The sequence below is a fragment of the Macaca thibetana genome, chromosome 13 (genome assembly GCF_024542745.1).
Source record: "Macaca thibetana thibetana isolate TM-01 chromosome 13, ASM2454274v1, whole genome shotgun sequence".
NCBI classification, from domain to species: domain Eukaryota; kingdom Metazoa; phylum Chordata; class Mammalia; order Primates; family Cercopithecidae; genus Macaca; species Macaca thibetana.
In genome coordinates this window covers 80,031,583-80,051,014 of record NC_065590.1, presented here as the reverse complement: position 1 = coordinate 80,051,014, position 19,432 = coordinate 80,031,583, and the positions used below count along the sequence as shown (strand labels likewise).

The following is a 19,432-nucleotide window of genomic DNA, read 5'->3' as shown; positions in this document are numbered from 1 at the left end:
GCTAATGAAACCCTGGGGATCATTCTCCCCAGCTCTCCCTGGAATACCACTCAGGCACGTCTGAAATATGGTAGATTCAGTGGACACACCTTTGGCCTGTCAAAGTACTTTCCCAGACAGAAAATAGATCATGACCAGATACCTAAAGTTCATACTGGAAGGAATGTTTATGTTCAAGACCAGAGCCTTGTGGAATGGAAAAAAAAAAAAAAAATCCAGGGCAGCAGGTTTAAGACCCATTAAGGAGCCATTATTGTCATCATGAATATAAATGAGGCCTAGGCAGGTTAGGAGTGGCTAGGGTCTGGGCTCTGGCACAACCGGGCCCTGTTCTTCCACAGGGCTGGCCAGGGCAGAAGTGAAAGGGGCTGGGGCGTGACCGAGTGAGCTGGGGTAGAGGTAGAAAAAGGGACACAGAACATCCCAGGCCCGAGCTGCATGGAATGTGAGAGAACAGCTGGAATGTGCTCTAGAAGCCCCGGGAGGCCTCAGTTGAGGCTGAACTCAGATATGCCTGGGACCCGGTCTCTGTGAAGAGACCCCGGAGAGCTTGTGCAGAGCTGATGTGGGCAGCTGCACAGGGCCAGGCAGGGGCAGAGGCCAGGTGTGGGAGGTGTGAGCACAGTGTTCTTCACAAGACCATAAAAGTCCAGCTAGAATGTTCCGTTTCTAAAATCAGATGGGAACATTCTTCCTCCAGTTCCAAAAGTAAAAATCTGAGAGCAAAAGGTTCTGGCAAAGGGAAAGTGGGGCCGGAGAAGGGAGTGACTAAGTAAGCCCCAGGGGATGAGAAGCCTTAGGAGAGGGTGTGTATCTTCCACCCTGGTGAGCACAACGCTGTCCCCTGCAGACACGGGGACAGCAGAGACTTGAAGCCGCAGCCCCCCTCCTGAGCACAGGAAGGTGACCTGTACATAGGATGGGACTCCTTATCCTCACCAGGGGATGCAGTGGGGTGGACAAGAGCAGGTGGAGACAGTACAGGAGCCCAAATTCTAGGTCCAATGGTAGTTTTTATTCCCCAGGAATAGATATGTGGGGAAGAAACTCCAAAAGGAAACGGAGCACAGATGACAGAAATGACACCACGGCAGCCTGGCTCAGGAGTCGGGTAGATAGATGGCTGCTCCACAGTGGACCCGGTCATGGCCCTGGTTTCTTGGACCCACATTTGCCCTGTCTCTAAGTGTCCATCTCAGAGGTGGAGGACGGAGAAAGTGAGGCAGAAAACTTGCTTGCTCTACACAAAGGAGACAAATGGACCTTCTATTCCCAGAGGCCCAGGGACACCAAAACCTCCCTCTTCAGAATGGAGGTAGACAGATAAAAATGAGAGGGGCTTGAGTGTCACAGACAATGTGAAAGTAGTAACGGGCTCACTGTGGCTGGCAGAACTGGTACTGAGATGCAGACTGACTACAAGGGAAGCAGCTTTCAGTTTTATGGTGGAGAGTCAGTCCTGAATCGGGCCCTGGGGCAGTTATAACCAGAGTGCTGTTTCTAGCCATTTACTTCAAAGGACTCTGGCTATGTTGAATCAGAAGTCATTATCTTTTTCCCAGAGGATGCACTTCTATCTCTATTTCTGGCATGATCCTGCTCCCTACGAGCCTCATCCTTTAAAAAAAGATTGGCAAGCGAGAGAGAAACGGTGCCTCACAGCTCGAGATGTGACAGCTTCTCCTGCAGGGAAGAACAAGGTCCTTTGGTACGAGCTAGATCATCCAGACCTGTCCCTGCAGAACACATCAAGACTCATCGCTGTACTACAGGGTGGCCTCTGGCTATGGCCTGGCACAGTGAGGACAGAGGCAGGGTCCTGAGTCAACATCACAGGGAGGTCTCCTGGAGGATGCAGGTGGAGCTGCTCCCCTGATAAGCTGTGTCATCCAGGGCCATGGGCTCCTTGTCTCTGCTGTCCCCCAGCACACCATTCCTCGGCTTCTCGGGAAACACGCCGGTGTCCACGAGGTGGTCCTACAAACACAAAGCCAAAGGGGTGGAACTGGTGAAGATGGACGACAGGTGGTGACAGGATTCACACAGAAAACGTCCCCACTAGAAGGCAGCCCAGCAAGGCTGGGTGTGGGAGGGAGAATGGGGGGAAAAGAGGGAGAGCACAGCACAGTGGGGAGCGCAGAGTGGGCTGGGGAGGGGAGCTGACCAGCCCAGGCCGGGGCTGAGCTCCCCTGAGCCCTGAGATCCTTCTGCCCCACCAAGGGAGGGCAGCCCTGTGGGTAGAACCTGAGACAGCTGTGTGGGGACAGCCTAGGCTTAGCTGATCCTGAGAGGGGCACCAGGGGCAGGAGCAGAGAAAAGGGGTAGAAGGGGTAGAAGAGTCAGTGGCATCTGCAGAGGGATGGGAGGGGTCACTTGGACATTAGGTGCTACCTGGCCATAGCTCCTGCAGTGGAGCCGCTTCTGCCAGGACAAGGGCAAGAGGGCCAGGAGCTTCGGCAACACTGGGTAAATGGTCGCAGGGTTCAGGGACCGGCCTCGCATTCTCCCTGAAGGGAAACGTGCTTCTGAGTCTCTGCGTGGAACCATCCACAGCAGCGGGCCCCATGTCCTCCCTTGGCCCCCAGATACCCCAGCCCCCACCCACATCCTACATCCCAGTGGAAAAGCCTGACAGCTACTGACACCCAAAAGCTCAGAGGGCAGGAACATTTCTCCCTAGATGGTAGAGTCCCTTAGGGCCCTCTGTTAACCCCTCGGTGCTCGTCTGCACCGCAATCCCACACCCTCACCAGTGAGTAGACTGACAATCAGGCCCACCACAATGACTGTGGTGGAGTTGTGAGCGCTGTACCATAAGTAGGACAAGGAATAGAACCGCCGCAGCCCTGTAGGCCTGGGAAGAGCAGAGGGGAAGACAATTAGCAATTCATTGGCAGGGCATTCCTTGGGCACCAGTTTCTCCTTGCCCGCATGGTCCCAGGGTCTTGGGACCCAATACCCAACATTTCCCTGGAGCCTCTGGTGGCCCATCCCTTAGCAGACCCCTGTGAAAGCCCTCAAACTCAAAGGAGGGCTTTGAGAAAACAAGGGGAAAGACAGCAAGCCCTGCCTTACTTGGAGACGGTAGTCAAGGGCATCAGTGTGGTCGCAGTGGCAACGGTTAGATTGGTGGGCAGGGAGAAGTTGGACCCATTAGTGGAAGAGGGTGGCATGCTGGAGCCCATGCTGGTCACGATGCTCCCGATGCCAATCCAGAAGGCCATGACAAGTCCAGACAACAGGCCCACGATAGCACCCTGACGAGACACGGTGCACGCCTGTCACAAGGCCAGCCCTGCCAGCCCTCGCAGCAGTCCTCAGGTCTCCTGGTGAGAGCCCTGCCAACCCACAGGCCCATCCCGCTACACATGACTGTGGGTCCAGATGCATCACTCACAGGAGGGTTGGCACACGGAAAGAACATTCCAAGGCAAAAGAGTCCCAGCAGCGGTCCCCCAACCATGCCAAAGATGCTGATTGCTGCCTAGGAGGACCGGGCAAGAAGAAAATAAAAAAGAATACAGACTCAGAAATGCCCATACTCACCATAGAGCACAGCCACCCGCCATGGCCTTGGAGCCCCACTCATCAGATCTATCTCTTCTATGGGAACAATCAGAACTCCAGAGGTTGCCGGGCAGTGGCTCACGCCTATCATTCCAGCAGTTTGGGAGGCTGAGGCGGGAGGATCACCTAAGGTCAGGAGTTCGAGACTAGCCTGGCCAACATGGTAAAACCCCATCTCTACTAAAAATACAAAAATTATACAGACATGCTGGCACATGTCTATAGTCCCTCAGCTACTTGGGAGGCTGAGACAGGAGAATCGCTTGAACCCAGGAGGCGGAGGTTGCAGTCAGCCGAGATCACACCACTGCACTCCAGCCTGAGCAACAGAATGAGACTCCATCTCAAAAAAAAAAAAAAGACTCTAGAGGGCAGGAAAGGCTGATGGGGGGCTGATGGAGAGGGATGTGTTTTGGGTTCTCCTCTGAGGCTCTCTCTTGGCCTACAATATCCCAGGAATGACCCTGGGTCCTCTGGCTGCTTGGAAGTCTGTTCACAGTAAAGATGGTCCATCAAAGGGGAATCTCTTACACCTGGCCCCCGGTCATTCCCCTCAATATAGCTGCCCTTCTCAACTTCCTGTTTCAATCAATCCCTTCTCTCCCTTAAAATCGCTTCCTACCATCTACAGTTATTACCTGCAGCACAGGTCCCATCTGGGAGGAAATATAGGCCATTCCTAGACAAAGTAGCCCATAGCCAAAGGCTGGGGGTAAAGGAGAGGAGAGGAAACAAGAAGGTGTGAGTTAACACAAGCAATGGAATAAAGCAAGGCTCCCTGCGCAGCCAAACTACCATCTCTGTCTCCTTTGACACAAAAGGCATATTACATCATGCTGCAGCTTCCTCCCACCAAGTCCTCACTCCTATGTGACTCAGAAACCTCCCTAGGACATGCCTTGAGATGTAAACAACCATGCATGCAGGGAAGGTTGTGTGCCTCGTTAGGCAAGTGCTGAGCCCCGAATAAAGTGGGTGTTTTACAGCAGACTGATGACAGTGGTCAGGGTGTAGCTTAGAAAGACCCAGACTGAAGAGATGAGGAAGCATAACCCCACCGAGGCCTCTGGAAAGCATGATGGCCCGGGCTTCAGAGAACTCAGGGAACCAAGGTCGAATCAGGTCTTCCATCGTAACAGTTGCCAATGAATTAAAAGCAGAGGATATAGTGCTGAAAAAGAAGAGGATGAGAAGTTGAGTGAGGCAAAATTGTCAGCTCTGTGGGACTCTGTGGAGGAAATGGTATCCTAAAGGGGAGATGACAGGTACCACCAAGAAACCTCCTCATAGTTGGACTTGACACCACCTCAGAGCGGGCCTGGAAGGCAAGGACACAGTCCTTTTTTGAATGTGGATATGGGTTTCATTTGAGCAGATCAATTTCTGGTACCACAAAAGAACTCTTAACCAAAACAGGGGTATCTCTTAAGAGAAAATGTGCTCTGGCCTACAAAGATGAGCTATCCCTTGTCATCCACACAGATGGGACAGACACAGTGAGAGACTCACTGTGACTGGGACTCCCCGCCCGCCACCACCCCGCTCCACCTATCACCTTGTACCCAACAGGGGTCAGGTGCACCAGGTCTGAGGGAAATGGTCAAAGGGGGTACCTGAGGGAGCCGCTGAAGAGGCAGGCAATGAAGAGCCCTGGCAGGCCCGGCAGGCCTTTCAGGATATCCATCACAAAGTACAGGACGAACTGCAAGCAGAGTGGAGGTGCAGAGCAGTCATCAGAGAGGGGCCTTCCCAGGGCCGGCTCTGCAGAGAAGCTCCCTTTGCATGTGCACCAGCGAGTCTATTGAGACTGGGTGCGTTAGAAGGGAAGCCAGGGCCTGGGGCATCTCTGCTGACCCAAGTGTCTACACATTAAGTGGAGAGAAAATGGGCTCTACAGAGGGAATGACACAATTCGCCCGCAGCTCTGTTTCTGGCTACCAGTGTAACTTCTGCTTACTGACTACCTCATTGAGTCTGTTTTCTCCTCTGTGAAACGAGGCTGTTAGAGGTTAGGTGAGACCAGGTATGTGACAGCTCCCAGCAGAGCACATGGAGCCCAGTGGGGAGTCAGTAAGGGTAGGTCCTCACCCCAGTAGGATGAGCACTGTGGTTAGACGCTAGGGACCAGGATCCTCACATGCTAGATTCCTAGCATCTTAGAGTGGGAAAGGATTTTACAATCATTTCCCACCCAGGGTGGGAGTCCTTTCTATAGTCAGTCCTTTCCTACCTAGACACTCCCGTTGTGGGGCCAGGCCTGCCCTCAAGGGAACAGGACAGGGCCTTCTCACCTGGTCTGGGGCTGCCTGAGCCTGCTGAATGCTCATGGGATACTCCTGGTAATACGTGAACATGACCAGGCCAATGAGGCTGCCCACGCAGAGGGACACCTGCTGGAAGGGGAACACTGCATAACAGGAGCTGCAAAAGATGTCGGTGCCAGGAGAGCTGGCATTAACAGACGCCCTCAGGCATGTGCCCCTGACCTCCAGAAAGGAGACCCACATCCTGAACACAGTGGATATGTATGTACTCTGGCATCCTGCCCCACCCCAATTATCTCTGGGGAACCCCTTCCCCTAGACCTTGCTCTGCTCCCTTCCTGTCGCTGCACTCACAGCATAGCAGCCTTCTCCGTGCGGGAACTGAGGTACCGCTGCACCTGAGCCTGGTTCACCCCGTATAAGGAGAGCATCATGAAGACACCCCCGATGGCCAAGGTCCAGAAGGTGTGCCGCACAAAGGGGTCCGGATTCAACCTGTAACAGACACCACCCAGTCATTGTGCAAAGCCCCAGAGATATAGCCTTCCTGCCCTCTTGGCAACAGGAGTCAGTGACAGGAGAGGAGACACCACTGCTAGGGCCAAGGGGATGACTGAAGGCAAGAAGCTGGGTGCACTCAAGAGAGCACAGCCAGTTAGAGGGAGGCTCCATTCTTCCACCCCAGCCTTGTTCCAGGTACTCATCCCAGGTAATGTTCTGACTCTCCATAAACACTAGCCGAGCACCTGTAATCACCCTCCCTCTCTGCAGGACCAGTTTCCCGCTGTCTGCTGTTACACCTTAGGCTTCCCAGTTTGCACTCTGCTTACTATAGCCCTGAGCCCTCTAGGATGGGCTCAGCGCCCAGGCACTGCAGACCCCAGCCAGGAGTAGGGGTATACTTACTCAAACCCAGAGATGCGGCCGTGCTGGGAAGCCACAGCCCACACATGCCCCAAGCCGCCCACCTTGGCTGACCCCACGGTGATAACTGCCAGCTGCCCAAGGAACATGACCACTGTCTGGAACACATCTGTCCAGATGACGGCCTTCAGCCCACCCTGCAAGGAAAGCACAGCAAACCTGCCACAGAGGCCTTCTAAACCCAGCTCGTCCAACCCGCCTTATTGTTGTTCCATTTTGTTTTGTTTTAGGCTTTTTGCAGCCGGAAGCCAGTTTTTAGTTTCTATCTCTGGTGTTAAGTATAAAAGAGAGATGAGGAAGGGGCTTTACTGACCCAACCAGAAACAGAAACTAAGAACCCATGACTATATTCTCTCCCTTGGACACTCCTGAAACCATCCGCTCTAAGGACATGCTACCAGTGAGGGGACTCTCCTGCCGTTAGGCACGTAATTGCTGTGACCCTGTTGACATCATTCCCATCCCATCCTCTACCTTCACATACCACCCGCACTGCTAAATCCTATTTCTTACCACCCTAGAATTTCACCTATATTCTCACCTATATTCTCAGCTTATCTCTTCTTTTCCTTCTCTTCCCATCTCCCCTCCTTACTTCATCCCTTCCCCTCCCCTCACCAGGGCTTACTGCACTTACCAGAGCTGTATAGATGGTACAGACAATGCCTAGGGCCAGCACGGACAGCCACAGATCAAAGCCAGTCACTGTAAGCATAGAAGCCACATTTTTATCCCTGGAAAAGGGTTCCCCAGGGGAGAAGCCCTGGTAGGGCAATCGTGTCATGCCACAGAGATAAAGCATTTGGTCATTAACAATGAAATAAATCATTCACCACAATGGAAAAAATTGTTTGCAGAGCTCCATCAAAAGGTGCTGATTAACCAGTTCGGATAGGCATGGTAACACGTTACTAGCTTTCAATAGAGGTGGACCAAGCCTTCCCCTGGTAGAGACCCACCCAAGGGCCCAAGCAGTGAATTAATTCCCCATCCAAGGTCAGGTTCTTTTCCGTACACGCTCCTCCATCTGCCTCTCCCAAAGGTGCTTTCCTAGCCTGCCATGGCTGAAAGCCAGGGGCGCTGTGACTCCTCACCTGCATTGAGAGCCAATGACGGAGCATAGAGCACAACTCCCATGTAGATCACCTGTTGCATGTGGAAAAAATGTGAGGGGGCAGGAGGAGGGTGGGAAGAGAGAGGAAGAAAGATGGGCCTCAGTGCCAATATGCCCATGGCTTCCCCTCACCTAGGCTCACTTCCCTCTTCCTTCTCTCAAATTCTGGCTTGCTGCCACCATAGTATCTGTGCTGGAATTAGAAGGCATGGGCAGCAGGATGCCTCTGGGGGCCTCATAGATGCTGACCCTCTAGCAGGAATTTCAATCCTGCCAGTCTGAGAGCAGGGGAGACTCCAATTCCCGCAGCACACTTGGGTTCAGGTCCCCCAACATGCCCCAGGCTCGGTTTCTAGCCTCATTCTGCTTACCATCTGAAAGATGAAAGTCACAGTTCCACACACTCGAACAGTTTTATTGAATCGAAGCTCCAGGTACTGGGTATACAGAAAAAAGATTTTCCTCCTGACTTCACCCCGACAACTCACACACAACTTCCCTCAAGACGCTCAGGAACATGAGGGAATATCCAACCCATACCCACTCTGAGTCCCACTCGGCACAGCACCCTCCTCTCCAATCCTGCCCCTACTCCTGACATCACTGAGAAAGAATTACAAACACACAACTGAGTTTTCTGTCCCTCTCATTAGGTGGAGGAGGTCTAGGGTCCCAGGTCCTTCCTATGTCCCTGTTCCTCCTCTCCACTCCAACCCCAGTGTCCCACGTGCTTCTCCCTTCCGTCCCTGCTCACCTCATAGGCACTGGTGAGATGCAGGCGGTAGAAAACGGGGATGAAGATGTGTGCAGGTATGAGCAGCCCCAGAAAGTAGCAGCAGCCCAGGAACCAATACTGGGTCCCAAATCGGTAGATCTCTGACGGCACACCCAGGATGGCCACGGCTGACTGGAAGGTGGCCAGCAGGGACAGTGCCACCGGAAGGCAGCCCATTTTGCGGTTCGCCATCAGCAGCTCACCAACAGTATGCCGGCCCCAGCCACGACAAGCATGGTAGAGCCCAATGGCAAGAGAGAGAACCAGCAGCAGGACGAACACCACGTAGTCCACGAGGGAGAAGGCGGGCATGCTCACGCTTGTGCCCGAGGTTGGGGAAACGGGGGCTGAGGTGCTCACCCCTACACTCATATCCTCACTGTGTCTGTGATCTGCAGCCAGCTGCTGCTCCAGGGCTCTGGGGCAGGGCAGGGGCGGATGGGTGGCTACAATCTGGCTCCCAGCCACAGTCTCACAGTCTTCCTCCACGGAACGATACTGTCCAGGGTGAGCTGCAAAGGAATTAGCTCTTAGTGAGGCCTATCTTGCCTTGGTAGCCATTCACCCTTGGGCCTTGTACATCACATGCCATCAGAAGTGGACCAGTCAGCATAGGGGTAGCCCTTCAAGGTCTGGAGGCCCTGGTATGGGTTTGGTAGGGGACAGAAGTGAGGGAGAAGCATCAGAGTGAGACAGCCAGGAGACAATATAACTTGGCCAGGACCTTGGAGTATGCAGAGCTGTGAAATTCAAGAACCTTCTTAGGTCTCCACCCGAGTACCAAAAGAAAAATAAACTCTAGCCTAAGTTTCTTTGCAAAATTTCCTGACCCCACTTGAAGGCACAGACCCAGTCACTACAATACACTAAGCCAGCAGAGCCCAGCCTGGCGCCAACAGCCCAGCAGGAAACACAACATGGAGACTAATGGCAGCAGGGCTTCCCCTACTGACCCTGGCCTCAGCCCTCGCTTCCTGAGATCCCCAGTGTCACCCTTCTAACTGATCATCAGTGAGACTGCCTCTGTGGCAGCCACAGACTCCATTTCAGGCATCCCTAGGCCAACCACTCCGAACCCCTTTCTTAAGGTTCTCCCCAACACCACTAGATAAGCACTCGCTGCCACCCACCTCTCAGCCCCTCTACCTGCAACACCACAGTCAACAGCAGATGCAGCAAGAGCGGCTGGATTCAAAAGTGAGACGGGAAAGGTGAGAGGGCATCATGCTGGAGTCAGGGTTTCAGAGTTACAATTCTCCGTTTTGGAGAGAAGCAACCCAGCCAGGGAGCTGAGAGGCAAAGGGACCAGCCAAAGAGAGTGGTTGCATCCTGCTGGGGACAGACACCTACCTGGAGAAGCAATCCCTGTTCTGAGGCAGAGTTGCCTGGAGCTGCAGAGGCTGAGGATCTGGCTCTATGAGTAGCTGAGGTGAAAGATCAGGAACTGGGGGTGGGGTGAAGCTCAGCAGTCATTTGTTCTGGCCCCTTCAGGGAACCAATCGCTATGTTCCAAATGGCCCTATCACCCTATGGCCCCAAACTCCAACTCAGCCCTAGAGGCTCCAGAACAGGGAAGAGGGAGCTCACATTCAACAGCATTCCTAGATGGATTAGGCTTTCAGCCTAAAGTACTCTTGGCACTCTGTGCGGAAGGGAGTTGGAATGAAGGAACTGAAAAGATGGGAAAGTTGAAAGTTGATTTTCTAACTCCTACACAAGAAATGTTAATCCTCCAAGAATACACCATAATCCTCAGAGAAAGAGGGAAGGGATCATAGTATTTAAAATCTTAAATCTTTGGATACCACTATTACAACCAACTCCCCACCACTGACCATTTCACAGATAAACACACTAAGGCTCAGATGGTTCGAGTGACCTTTCCAAACAAAAGCACAGAGCCTACTATTGTTAGAGTGTAAATTAGAACCCAGGTCTAGGGATTCACCATCCACCCTGTCTGTTCTCCATGTGTATCGCATTATCTTCAGAGGCAATCCTCCAGGGTACTTACTGGTATGGGGGAAAAACACCAGAGAATGCCATGTAGTTAAGACAGCCTAACATGACAACAGTTAACATTTGTTGAACACCTGCTATGTAACCCAGCAGTGTGTGAGGTGCTTTATAAACATTAGTAGTAACACATAATGAAGCTAACGCTTTCAAAACAGCATGTCTCAGGTTAAGACATGAATACTCTATAGTTATCACAAGAAAACTGAGAGATTAAATAACTTGCTCAAGGTTATGCAGCATGGTACAAAACAAGAAAGAAAGAAACAGTGCCGTCTGCAGCTATGACAGGTGTTCACCAACGGCCCTGTCCTCACTATTCCCAGAACCAGGGCAGGAGCACAGTGTTGTAGTCAGTCATTCACAGGACATAGTTTAGATTTCAACTAATCAAGAGACAGACTAACATAAAGTGTGTCTTCTGCTTTTGCCCACTAGGAGAAAGATTAGGCTCTCTTTCGGCTCTCCCACAGTGTGTTCTTGGGCAGACACTGTCTGGCTGGCAAGATATGGCCTCATGCAGACTAAACCTGAACTCTGAACCTCTTGGGGCCAATAAAGAGGGAAAATAAGAGCTGGCAACTCTTGGATCACATGTCTACAAGATTCCCAACAGGCTTAAACTCTGGTTTAACCTAAACATGCCTTGGGCCTTTGCACATTGCAACACCCTGAGTTTTCTCATTGTCCTTGGCAAGTTTTTGCTGCTATGATAGAGATGATGGGAACCACTGGGGAGTAAGAGAAAACATGTCTGCTGTGTGCAAAGAACACAGAACACTATAGGGTTAGTGGTATAGATAGGTAGGTGGCCAGAGACAGGAAGGAAAGTCCCAGTGTGGGAAACGGAGGTACAGAAATAAAGACACTCTGCTGATGGGACTTCCTGATAAAATTCTATTTGCATGATGTATGGAGAATTCTCATGGATGGCCTGAGAGAGCCCCAGGGAAGACAGGAAAAACCTGACCTAGCAACAGACCAGATTCTGAGAACAGATCTATGGTTTTCTAAAAACTCTACATTGATCCAAACCTATGGACTTACATTTCTCCAGAAAGAGGGGGGCCAAGAGGAAGAGCTAGTTGTTGTTTCACTACAACTATAACACACTAAGGCACAAACAGCAGATTGTGGGAATGCCCCTTTTTTTTTGGAGATGGAGTCTCACTCTGTCACCCAGGCTGGAGTGCAGTGACACGATCTCGGCTCACTGCATACTCTTCATACTGAGTTCTTCAGTATGTTACTCTTCATACTGAGTTCAAGTGATTCTTCTGCCTCAGTCTCCTGAGTAGCTAGGACTACAGGCATGTGCTACCGCACCCAGCTAATTTTTTTTTTTTTTTGTATTTTTAGTAGAGACGGGACTTCACCATATTGGCCAGGCTGATCTCAAACTCCTGACCTCATGATCCGCCTGCCTCGGCCTCCCGAAGTGCTGGGATTACACGCGTGATGTGGGACCCCTTTTAAAAACCCGAACTCGGCCAGGCGCCGTGGCTCACACTTGTAATCCTAGCACTTTGAGAGGCAAGGCGGGCGGATCACGAGGTCAGGAGATCAAGACCATCCTGGCTAACACTGTGAAACCCCATCTCTACTAAAAATACAATTTAGCCGGGCGCGGTGGCGGGCACCTGTAATCCCAGCTACTCGGGAGGTTGAGGCAGGAGAATGGCGTGAACCCGGGACGCGGAGCTTGCAGTGAGCCAAGATCGTGCCCCTGCACTCCAGCCTGGGCGACAGAGCGAGACTCCTTCTCCAAAAAAAAAAAAAAAAAAAAACCTGAACTCACTTTGGTCACACACTGCAGTGGATCATACTGACTCCTACAAAACGCAATGAGACCACTGCAAGACTAACTGTTCCAAAAAGATTCCCTCAAAATCTGTCCTGGAGCTTATAATTCCTCAAGGTGTGAAAGGCTTTAGGGGCCCTCAAAATGCTACTAGCTACTAACACCTTAGAAAACTTGCCAGTGAGCTAAACGTAAACCTTTCAGGAACTTCCAGGCAGACACCATGGGGGGAATGTGGAAGGGAAGCATGGGTCGGCTACTCGAGATGATCGCTTGGGTTGGCATTAAGGAGCTTTTTGGCTGGCCCTAACCAACACTGTCACTCCGGGAGCAGGGATCCCCTGGCGTCCTTCAGTCAGGGCGCTGGCCCACCCTGGGGCAGCGACGCACTCCCTTACCTCCGTGGTTTAGTCCGGGCTAGGAAGATCCCTTTGTGCTTCCTGAGATCAACATCGCACCCTTTTCCTGGGAATGCAAAGAAAATGAATTAGGGAAGCGTCTATCCCGCTCCTACCTCCTCGCCAGGCTCCGGGACGCTACGCGCTATCAGGATTGAGGTGAAGGGGACTACGTGCCCGGGGCGATCCAGGCCCCTGCCCTCCCGCCGGAGTCTGCGATTTGCCCTTCCCTCCTCCATCACCCTCACCCTCGTTCTTTCCTGGTTTCCCGCTTCCCTCTACGCGGCGGAGACCACCACCTTACCGCGCACACTTCGTATCTTCTCAGTCCCACGCCGGAGGCCGGCTCGCTCCGCCCCTCCCCGCCCCTCCCCGCCCCTCCCCGCCCCCTTGCCCCTTTGCCCCCGCCCCAGCTCAGACGCCGCTCCCTGGGGCCTCTCTGCACCGTCTCACGCTCTGCAGGCCCACCTGCCCGGTCTCCACACGTGGGTAGCCAGAGCCGGGCCGCTGCGCCCTGGCCGGGAACCCGCGGGGGCCCCGCCCCCTGCCCGCCCCCTGCCCGCCCCCTGCCCGCCCCGCTCGCTGCGCCGCCATGTTTACTGAGGGCGGATGGAGGAACCCGAGTCTCTTCGAAGGCGCGACCTTGGCTTCCGGACGCGGGGAACACACGGCTGAGGGAGCCTGCAGTCGGCTCTGGGAAGCCGCGCGGCGACAGGGGTCGCCTTCATTAAAGGGGAAAAGGAATAAGGGGTAGCCAGTGTCCCCGAAAGAGGGCTGGGGCGCATGAAGACCAGCGCAGAGCTCCGCGAGCAGGAGAAACCCCCAGCCAGCCCCAGGGCGAATGGACCGGGTCGCTTACGCCACGCCCGGGGAAGAGGGCCTGACGCGCTGCTGGGCGGGGCCGCGGGGCCGGGTCGCGTGAGCACCGGAGAACTAAGGGAGCGGAAAATGGCGCCTCACGGCCCGGGTAGTCTTACGACTCTGGTGCGCTGGGCTGCCGCCCTGCTCCTCGCTCTGGGCGTGGAAAGGGCTCTGGCGCTACCCGAGGTACAGAAGCAAGTTTGAGGTCGGGCTGAAGCAGGGTCGCTCGCCAGCCGTGCGTCTCGCTCGCCCGCGGCTCCCCCTTCCCCTCGGCCGGCCTGCGGCTCTGATTTCGTCCCTGACCCTTTCCGACCCTGCCCAGCCGGGTCCTGTTCCCGAGTGCTCACGTCGTGCAGGCCTTCGGCGCCCCAGTCCTGCCAACTTGCAAAGATCTGTGAAACTTGATCTCGTCCCTTAATTTTTGAGTAACTTTAAGTTATTTCTACAGACGGGTCCTCTGGCTCTTGTGAAAGCTCTCTACGCCCGAACACCATATATCGTGCAGTGGTAGGGCTGTACTTTGTTTTGTAATGCTTGATGAGTTATTTACCTACCTCCGGTCCTTTTAAACCAGGCCAAACTGGGACTTGAGAAGTCTTTGCAGAGAGCATAATAAATATGTTTGAATAGTGATCTTAAGAGATGAGGACCTTCCCTGGCTGATGTCTGGTACTGAAAGTGTCTGGAGAGCTGATTCGGCGCCGGACTCTAGGGGAAGACATGGCATCTCCTAGCCTAGCCTGTTACAAGGGTAGGACACGAGCCATTTATCCATTTATCGGCCCCATGTTAGAGGAATTCTGGAAACGTGTACTGGCAGTTAATTCTTGATAGCCGTTTGTTCTTTTCTTGGCTTTTCTTTCTGGAGTTCTAATGTTTGTTTCTCTTCTGCAGATATGCACTCAATGTCCAGGGAGTGTGCAAAATTTGTCAAAAGTGGCCCTTTATTGTAAAACGACACGAGAACTAATGCTGCATGCCCGTTGCTGCCTGAATCAGAAGGGCACCATCTTGGGGTGAGGGGAAGACATCCCTAGATACTGGATGCAGGCCATTCCTTAGTCTGGCTGCTTTTCTACCCTTATTTTAAGAATCCACCTATTATGGTTTCAGCTGTAACCATCACGCAGATGTCTACCAAAACTAGATCTCTTTAGTGTCTTTTTACCTTTCCACACTTCAGGTACATGTGAGCACCTGTAGCTTCCTATTAAGCATTTCCTACTGAGTGCACCCTTACTTCAAACTCAAAATGTTTTGCTTCCATTCTCTTCTTTCCTTCATCTACCTAAATACCTCTCTATATTAAGCTTTCAGAAAACCGACATTTTTCATTATCACTCTCTTGCTTTAATACCACAGTTAGTAACTGTTGCTCTCAGGACAAAATTCAAACCATTAACTACCATACACTAGTCCCAACCCCCTTTTCCAACATTATTTCCAATTACTTGTCCACTGAAACCTCCATAATGGTCCGCACCAGCCAGATTTGCCTACCCTCAATGGCATTCCATCTTTGTTCAGGCCTCTCTCCATACCTGAAATTGCCTTCCTCCACCAAATTAGGACATATCCATCCTTCATTTCCAACATCTTTTGTGACTGTTTCCTACTACTATTAAGTTCCAGAGTAATACCTTTTTTTAATTATTATTTATTCATTTTTTTGAGATGGAGTTTCGCTTTTGTTGCCCAGACTGGAGTGCAATGGCGTGATCTTGGCTCGCTGCACCCTCTGCCTCCTGGGTTCAAGCGATTCAGTAATACCTTCTTTTTTTTTTTTTTTTTTTTTGAGACGGAGTCTCGCTCTGTCACCCAGGCTGGAGTGCAGTGGCCGGATCTCAGCTCACTGCAAGCTCTGCCTCCCGGGTTCACGCCATTCTCCTGCCTCAGCCTCCCGAGTAGCTGGGACTACAGGCGCCTGCCACCTCGCCCGGCTAAGTTTTTGTATTTTTAGTAGAGACGGGGTTTCACTGTGTTACCCAGGATGGTCTCGATCTCCTGACCTCGTGATCCGCCCGTCTCGGCCTCCCAAAGTGCTGGGATTACAGGCTTGAGCCACCGCGCCCGGCCAGTAATACCTTCTTAAAAAACTTTCTGTAATCTTTAGTGTCCACTCAAATATATTTATACACTATCCTGTGGTTTCTTTTATATTGTAATGTTTACAGTGCTTTTATTTTGGGCAGCGGTCTTGTTCCTCTAACTACATTGTAAGCCACTCAAAGGCTAAGATACTGTGTTATATATTTTTTAACATTCTCCCAGTGTTTGCAGTTTGTAGGGACTCAGTAAATATTTGCAGAATAAAGGAATGGATAGCAGTTGATATTGAAGAAAAAAAATAATATGGCATGATCCAGCAGTTTACAACCAATCTGTGGTAGAAAATACATGTGGAAAAAACTTTCATTTACGTGACTTGCATTTTTTTTTTTTTTTAATTTAGAGGCTTTCTGTGGATCTGAAAATCGTAATATGAGATTCACTAATGTAGACAAGAAACACAGATTTCTCCCAATAGATGCATAACCGATTAGAACAGTGCTGGCCAATAGAACTTTCTGTGATTATGAAAATGTTCTGGGCCAGGCGTGGTGGCTCATGCCTGTAATCCCAGCACTTTGGGAGCCAAGGCAGGCGGATCATGAGGTCAGGAGTTCGAGACCAACGTGACCAACATGGTGAAACCCCGTCTCTACTAAAAATACAAAAATTAGCCAGGCGTGGTGGCACGTGCCTGTAATCCCAGCTACTCAGGAGGCCGAGGCAGGAGAATTGCTTGAAACTGGGAATCAGAGGTTGCAGGGAGCTGAGATCATGCCACTGCACTCTAGCTTGGGCAACAGAGCAAGACTCTGTCTGAAGAAAGAAAAAAGAAAATGTTCCATATCTGTACTAACCAGTACAGTAGCTACTAACGTGGTTATTCCATTTGCACTTGAAATATGGCTAGTGCAAATGAGACACTGAATTTTTTGGTTAAATTAATTTTTCTCTATAGAGTGAGGGTCTCACTCATATTGCCCAGGCTGGTCTCAAATTCCTAGGTTCAAATGATCCTCCCCGCTTGGCCTCCCTAAGTGCTGGGATTACAGGAGTGAGCCACTACACCCAGCCTAAGGTATATTAACTTAAATTTAAGTAGTTACATGTGGCAAATGGTGATTCTATTGGATAATGCAGAATTAAAATGTCTACCACAACTCCTAGTGTGTGACTCTGAACACAGCTGTGTTCAATTATTATTAGCTGAAAAGGGGGTTGTGTAGTCAAATACAAACCGTGCTGTGGTTGAAGAAAAAGAGGAACACACAGTTATATTGATTACTTTATTTCCTCAGGCTGGATCTCCAGAACTGTTCTCTGGAGGACCCTGGTCCAAACTTTCATCAGGCATATACCACTGTCATCATGTAAGTAGTTAGGTGCCTCCCACCCAAAAGGCTAACATAGTGTAGGTTGATGGGAAGGTGCTAATATTGTGTGCTTTGCAGAGACCTGCAAGCAAACCCCCTCAAAGGTGACTTGGCCAACACTTTCCATGGCTTTACTCAGCTCCAGACTCTGTGAGTAAGGGTATGGGGAAGAGAATCAAAGAAGGGTGATGCTGTGAGTTTAGCAACTTTGCATGTTATGACCACATTTCTCTTTAGGATACTGCCACAAGATGTCAACTGTCCTGGAGGAATTAATGCCTGGAATACTATCACCTCTTATATAGACAACCAAATCTGTCAAGGGCAAAAGAACCTTTGCAATAACACTGGGGACCCAGGTATGCTGTCTTACCTCCAAACTTCTGGGAATTGTCTTTTCTCCCTTGTGTTTTCCACTTTAGATCAGAAAGACAAAGTTACTTAAGTGCCTTTCATTCAGAGTTCTGGGGGTCTAACCCCTTTGAAAGAAAAGATATCTTTTTTTTTTTTTTTTTTTTTTTTTTGAGACGGAGTCTCACTCTGTCGCCCAGGCGGGAGTGCAGTGGCGCGATCTCGGCTCACTGCAAGCTCCGCCTCCCGGGTTCACGCCATTCTCCTGCCTCAGCCTCCCGAGTAGCTGGGACTACAGGCGCCCACAACCGCGCCCGGCTAATTTTTTGTATTTTTAGTAGAGACGGGGTTTCACCGTGGTCTCGATCTCCTGACCTTGTGATCCGCCCGCCTCGGCCTCCCAAAGTGCTGGGATTACAGGCGTGAGCCACCGCGCCCGGCCGAAAAGATATCTTAAGATATATTATTTGTCTCACGCGTGTCCGTGTAAAGAGACCACCAAACAGGCTCGTGTGAGCAACAAGGCTTTATTTCACCTGGACGCAGACTCACAGGGCTGAGTCTGAAAAGAGAGTCAGCAAAGGGTGGTGGGATTATCATTAGTTCTTACAGGTTTTGGGATAGGCGGTGGAGTTAGGAGCAATGTTTTGCGGGCAGGAGGTGGATCTCCCAAAGTACATTCTCAAGGGTGGGGAGAATTACAAAGAAGCTTCTTAAGGGTCGGGGAGATTACAAAGAACCTTCTTCAGGGTAGGGAGAATTATAAAGAACCTTCTTAAGGGTGGGGGAGATTACAAAGTACATTGATCAGTTAGGGTGGGGCAGAAACAAATCAATGGTGGAATGTCATCAGTTAAGGCTATTTTCACCTTTGTGGATCTTCAGTTGCTTCAGGCCATCTGGATGTTTACGTGCAGGTCACAGGGGATATGATGGCTTAGCTTGGGCTCAGAGGCCTTACATTATTGTTACTGTTTTTATCTGTAATCTTCTTTCCTCTTCCTTTATCCTAGCAATGATTGAGAGACTCTAAGTTGAAATAGATATTTGAGAAATATGCCTAATGAGATGTATGCAGTGATGTTCTCTCTTTCTCTCTGGCCCACAGAAATGTGTCCTGAGAATGGATCTTGTGTACCTGATGGTCCAGGTCTTTTGCAGTGTGTTTGTGCTGATGGTTTCCACGGATACAAGTGTATGCGCCAGGTGAGGAATTAGGCCTTCTAACTAGGGATACAAGGAATGCATAGAGCAAGTCTTCTCAGAAAGGAGATCCACAAGACCAGGAGCTAATACAAATTACCTATAGGGGGAAAACTATAGAATTGCCCTAGACGAGGTGATAGGTATATTAGGAAAGAATTAGGTGTTAGGATGTGGCCCTCCGTGTAACGTTGTATGGGGATGTTTTTTGGTCTGTTGTTCACAGGGCTCGTTCTCACTGCTTATGTTCTTTGGGATTCTGGGATCCACCACTCTATCCATCTCCATTCTGCTTTGGGGGACCCAACGCCGAAAAGCCAAGACTTCATGAACCACATAGGTCTTACCATTGACCTAAGATCGATCTGATCTATCTTAGCCCAGCCAGGGAGCTCTGCTTCCTAGAAAGGCATCTTTGGCCAGTGGATTCACCTCAAGGTTGAGGCCGCCATTGGAAGAGGAAAAATTGCACTCACCTGGTGTAGACAAATACCAGTTCCCATTTGTGTTGTTGCCTATAATAAACACTTTTTTTTCCCTCTCTCTTTCTTTTTAAGGAAAGGCGCCCTGCCTTTACGTGTTTCTTGCTTGGGGTGGGAGGGACTGCTTTATGGCAGCCGGTTTTTTCAGGTTCCCCCTGGTTTTGCAGTGCGGAGACCACGAGGGCTCACTCCCGGTGGCTTCGCCGACCCCGCCCCTTACGTGCCCGGCGCCGCCCCTCACGCCGCTTGTGTCC

General features: G+C 51.1%; 3 protein-coding genes across 8 annotated transcripts in view; 1 reads left to right on the top strand and 2 right to left on the bottom strand.

Moving 5' to 3' along the window:
* PREB (prolactin regulatory element binding) overlaps positions 1–4,113 on the bottom strand; it is an 84,857-nt gene extending 80,744 nt beyond the window's left edge. The window contains exon 1 of the mRNA XM_050753818.1: positions 4,101–4,113. The gene's annotated coding sequence lies outside the window, so the exon portion shown is untranslated. The remainder of the gene's footprint in view (positions 1–4,100) is intronic.
* The window catches only part of LOC126933728 (EMILIN-1), a 150,440-nt gene extending 131,208 nt beyond the window's left edge, over positions 1–19,232 (top strand). Inside the window, exons 9-15 of the mRNA XM_050753783.1 lie at positions 13,787–13,906; positions 14,615–14,736; positions 17,068–17,139; positions 17,221–17,292; positions 17,380–17,501; positions 18,602–18,699; positions 18,923–19,232. Of these exons, the coding sequence (XP_050609740.1) occupies positions 13,787–13,906; positions 14,615–14,736; positions 17,068–17,139; positions 17,221–17,292; positions 17,380–17,501; positions 18,602–18,699; positions 18,923–19,027 (711 nt within the window). The 3' untranslated portion in view covers positions 19,028–19,232. The remainder of the gene's footprint in view (positions 1–13,786; positions 13,907–14,614; positions 14,737–17,067; positions 17,140–17,220; positions 17,293–17,379; positions 17,502–18,601; positions 18,700–18,922) is intronic.
* SLC5A6 (solute carrier family 5 member 6) lies at positions 994–13,776 on the bottom strand. Of its 6 annotated transcripts, none has more exons than XM_050753795.1 (17): positions 13,460–13,776; positions 12,860–12,926; positions 8,624–9,156; positions 8,241–8,306; positions 7,850–7,901; positions 7,393–7,460; positions 6,738–6,892; positions 6,186–6,326; positions 5,859–5,988; positions 5,181–5,269; positions 4,626–4,738; positions 4,206–4,273; positions 3,398–3,484; positions 3,076–3,257; positions 2,751–2,854; positions 2,392–2,507; positions 994–1,977 (listed from the first exon to the last, which is right to left on the bottom strand). In XM_050753795.1, the coding sequence occupies exons 3-17, from the start codon at positions 9,014–9,016 to the stop codon at positions 1,831–1,833; spliced, it is 1,911 nt and encodes a 636-aa protein (XP_050609752.1). In that variant the 5' UTR covers positions 9,017–9,156; positions 12,860–12,926; positions 13,460–13,776; the 3' UTR covers positions 994–1,830. The 6 variants fall into 6 exon arrangements, with proteins under 6 accessions (XP_050609752.1, XP_050609754.1, XP_050609753.1 ...); XM_050753797.1 differs by having other exon boundaries at positions 13,328–13,470; XM_050753796.1 differs by lacking the exon at positions 13,460–13,776 and adding an exon at positions 13,164–13,232.
* Positions 19,233–19,432: the final 200 nt, after the last annotated feature.

Excerpts from the sequence above, each read along its gene's own strand:
- SLC5A6 (XM_050753795.1), bottom strand. The coding sequence starts at position 9,016 with ATGAGTGTAGGGGTGAGCACCTCAGCCCCCGTTTCCCCAACCTCGGGC. Across the intron at positions 6,327-6,737 it reads GGCCGCATCTCTGGGTTTGA|GTTGAATCCGGACCCCTTTG; the intron begins GTAAGTATACCC and ends TGTCTGTTACAG. Across the intron at positions 3,485-4,205 it reads AGATGGGACCTGTGCTGCAG|GCAGCAATCAGCATCTTTGG; the intron begins GTAATAACTGTA and ends CGGTCCTCCTAG.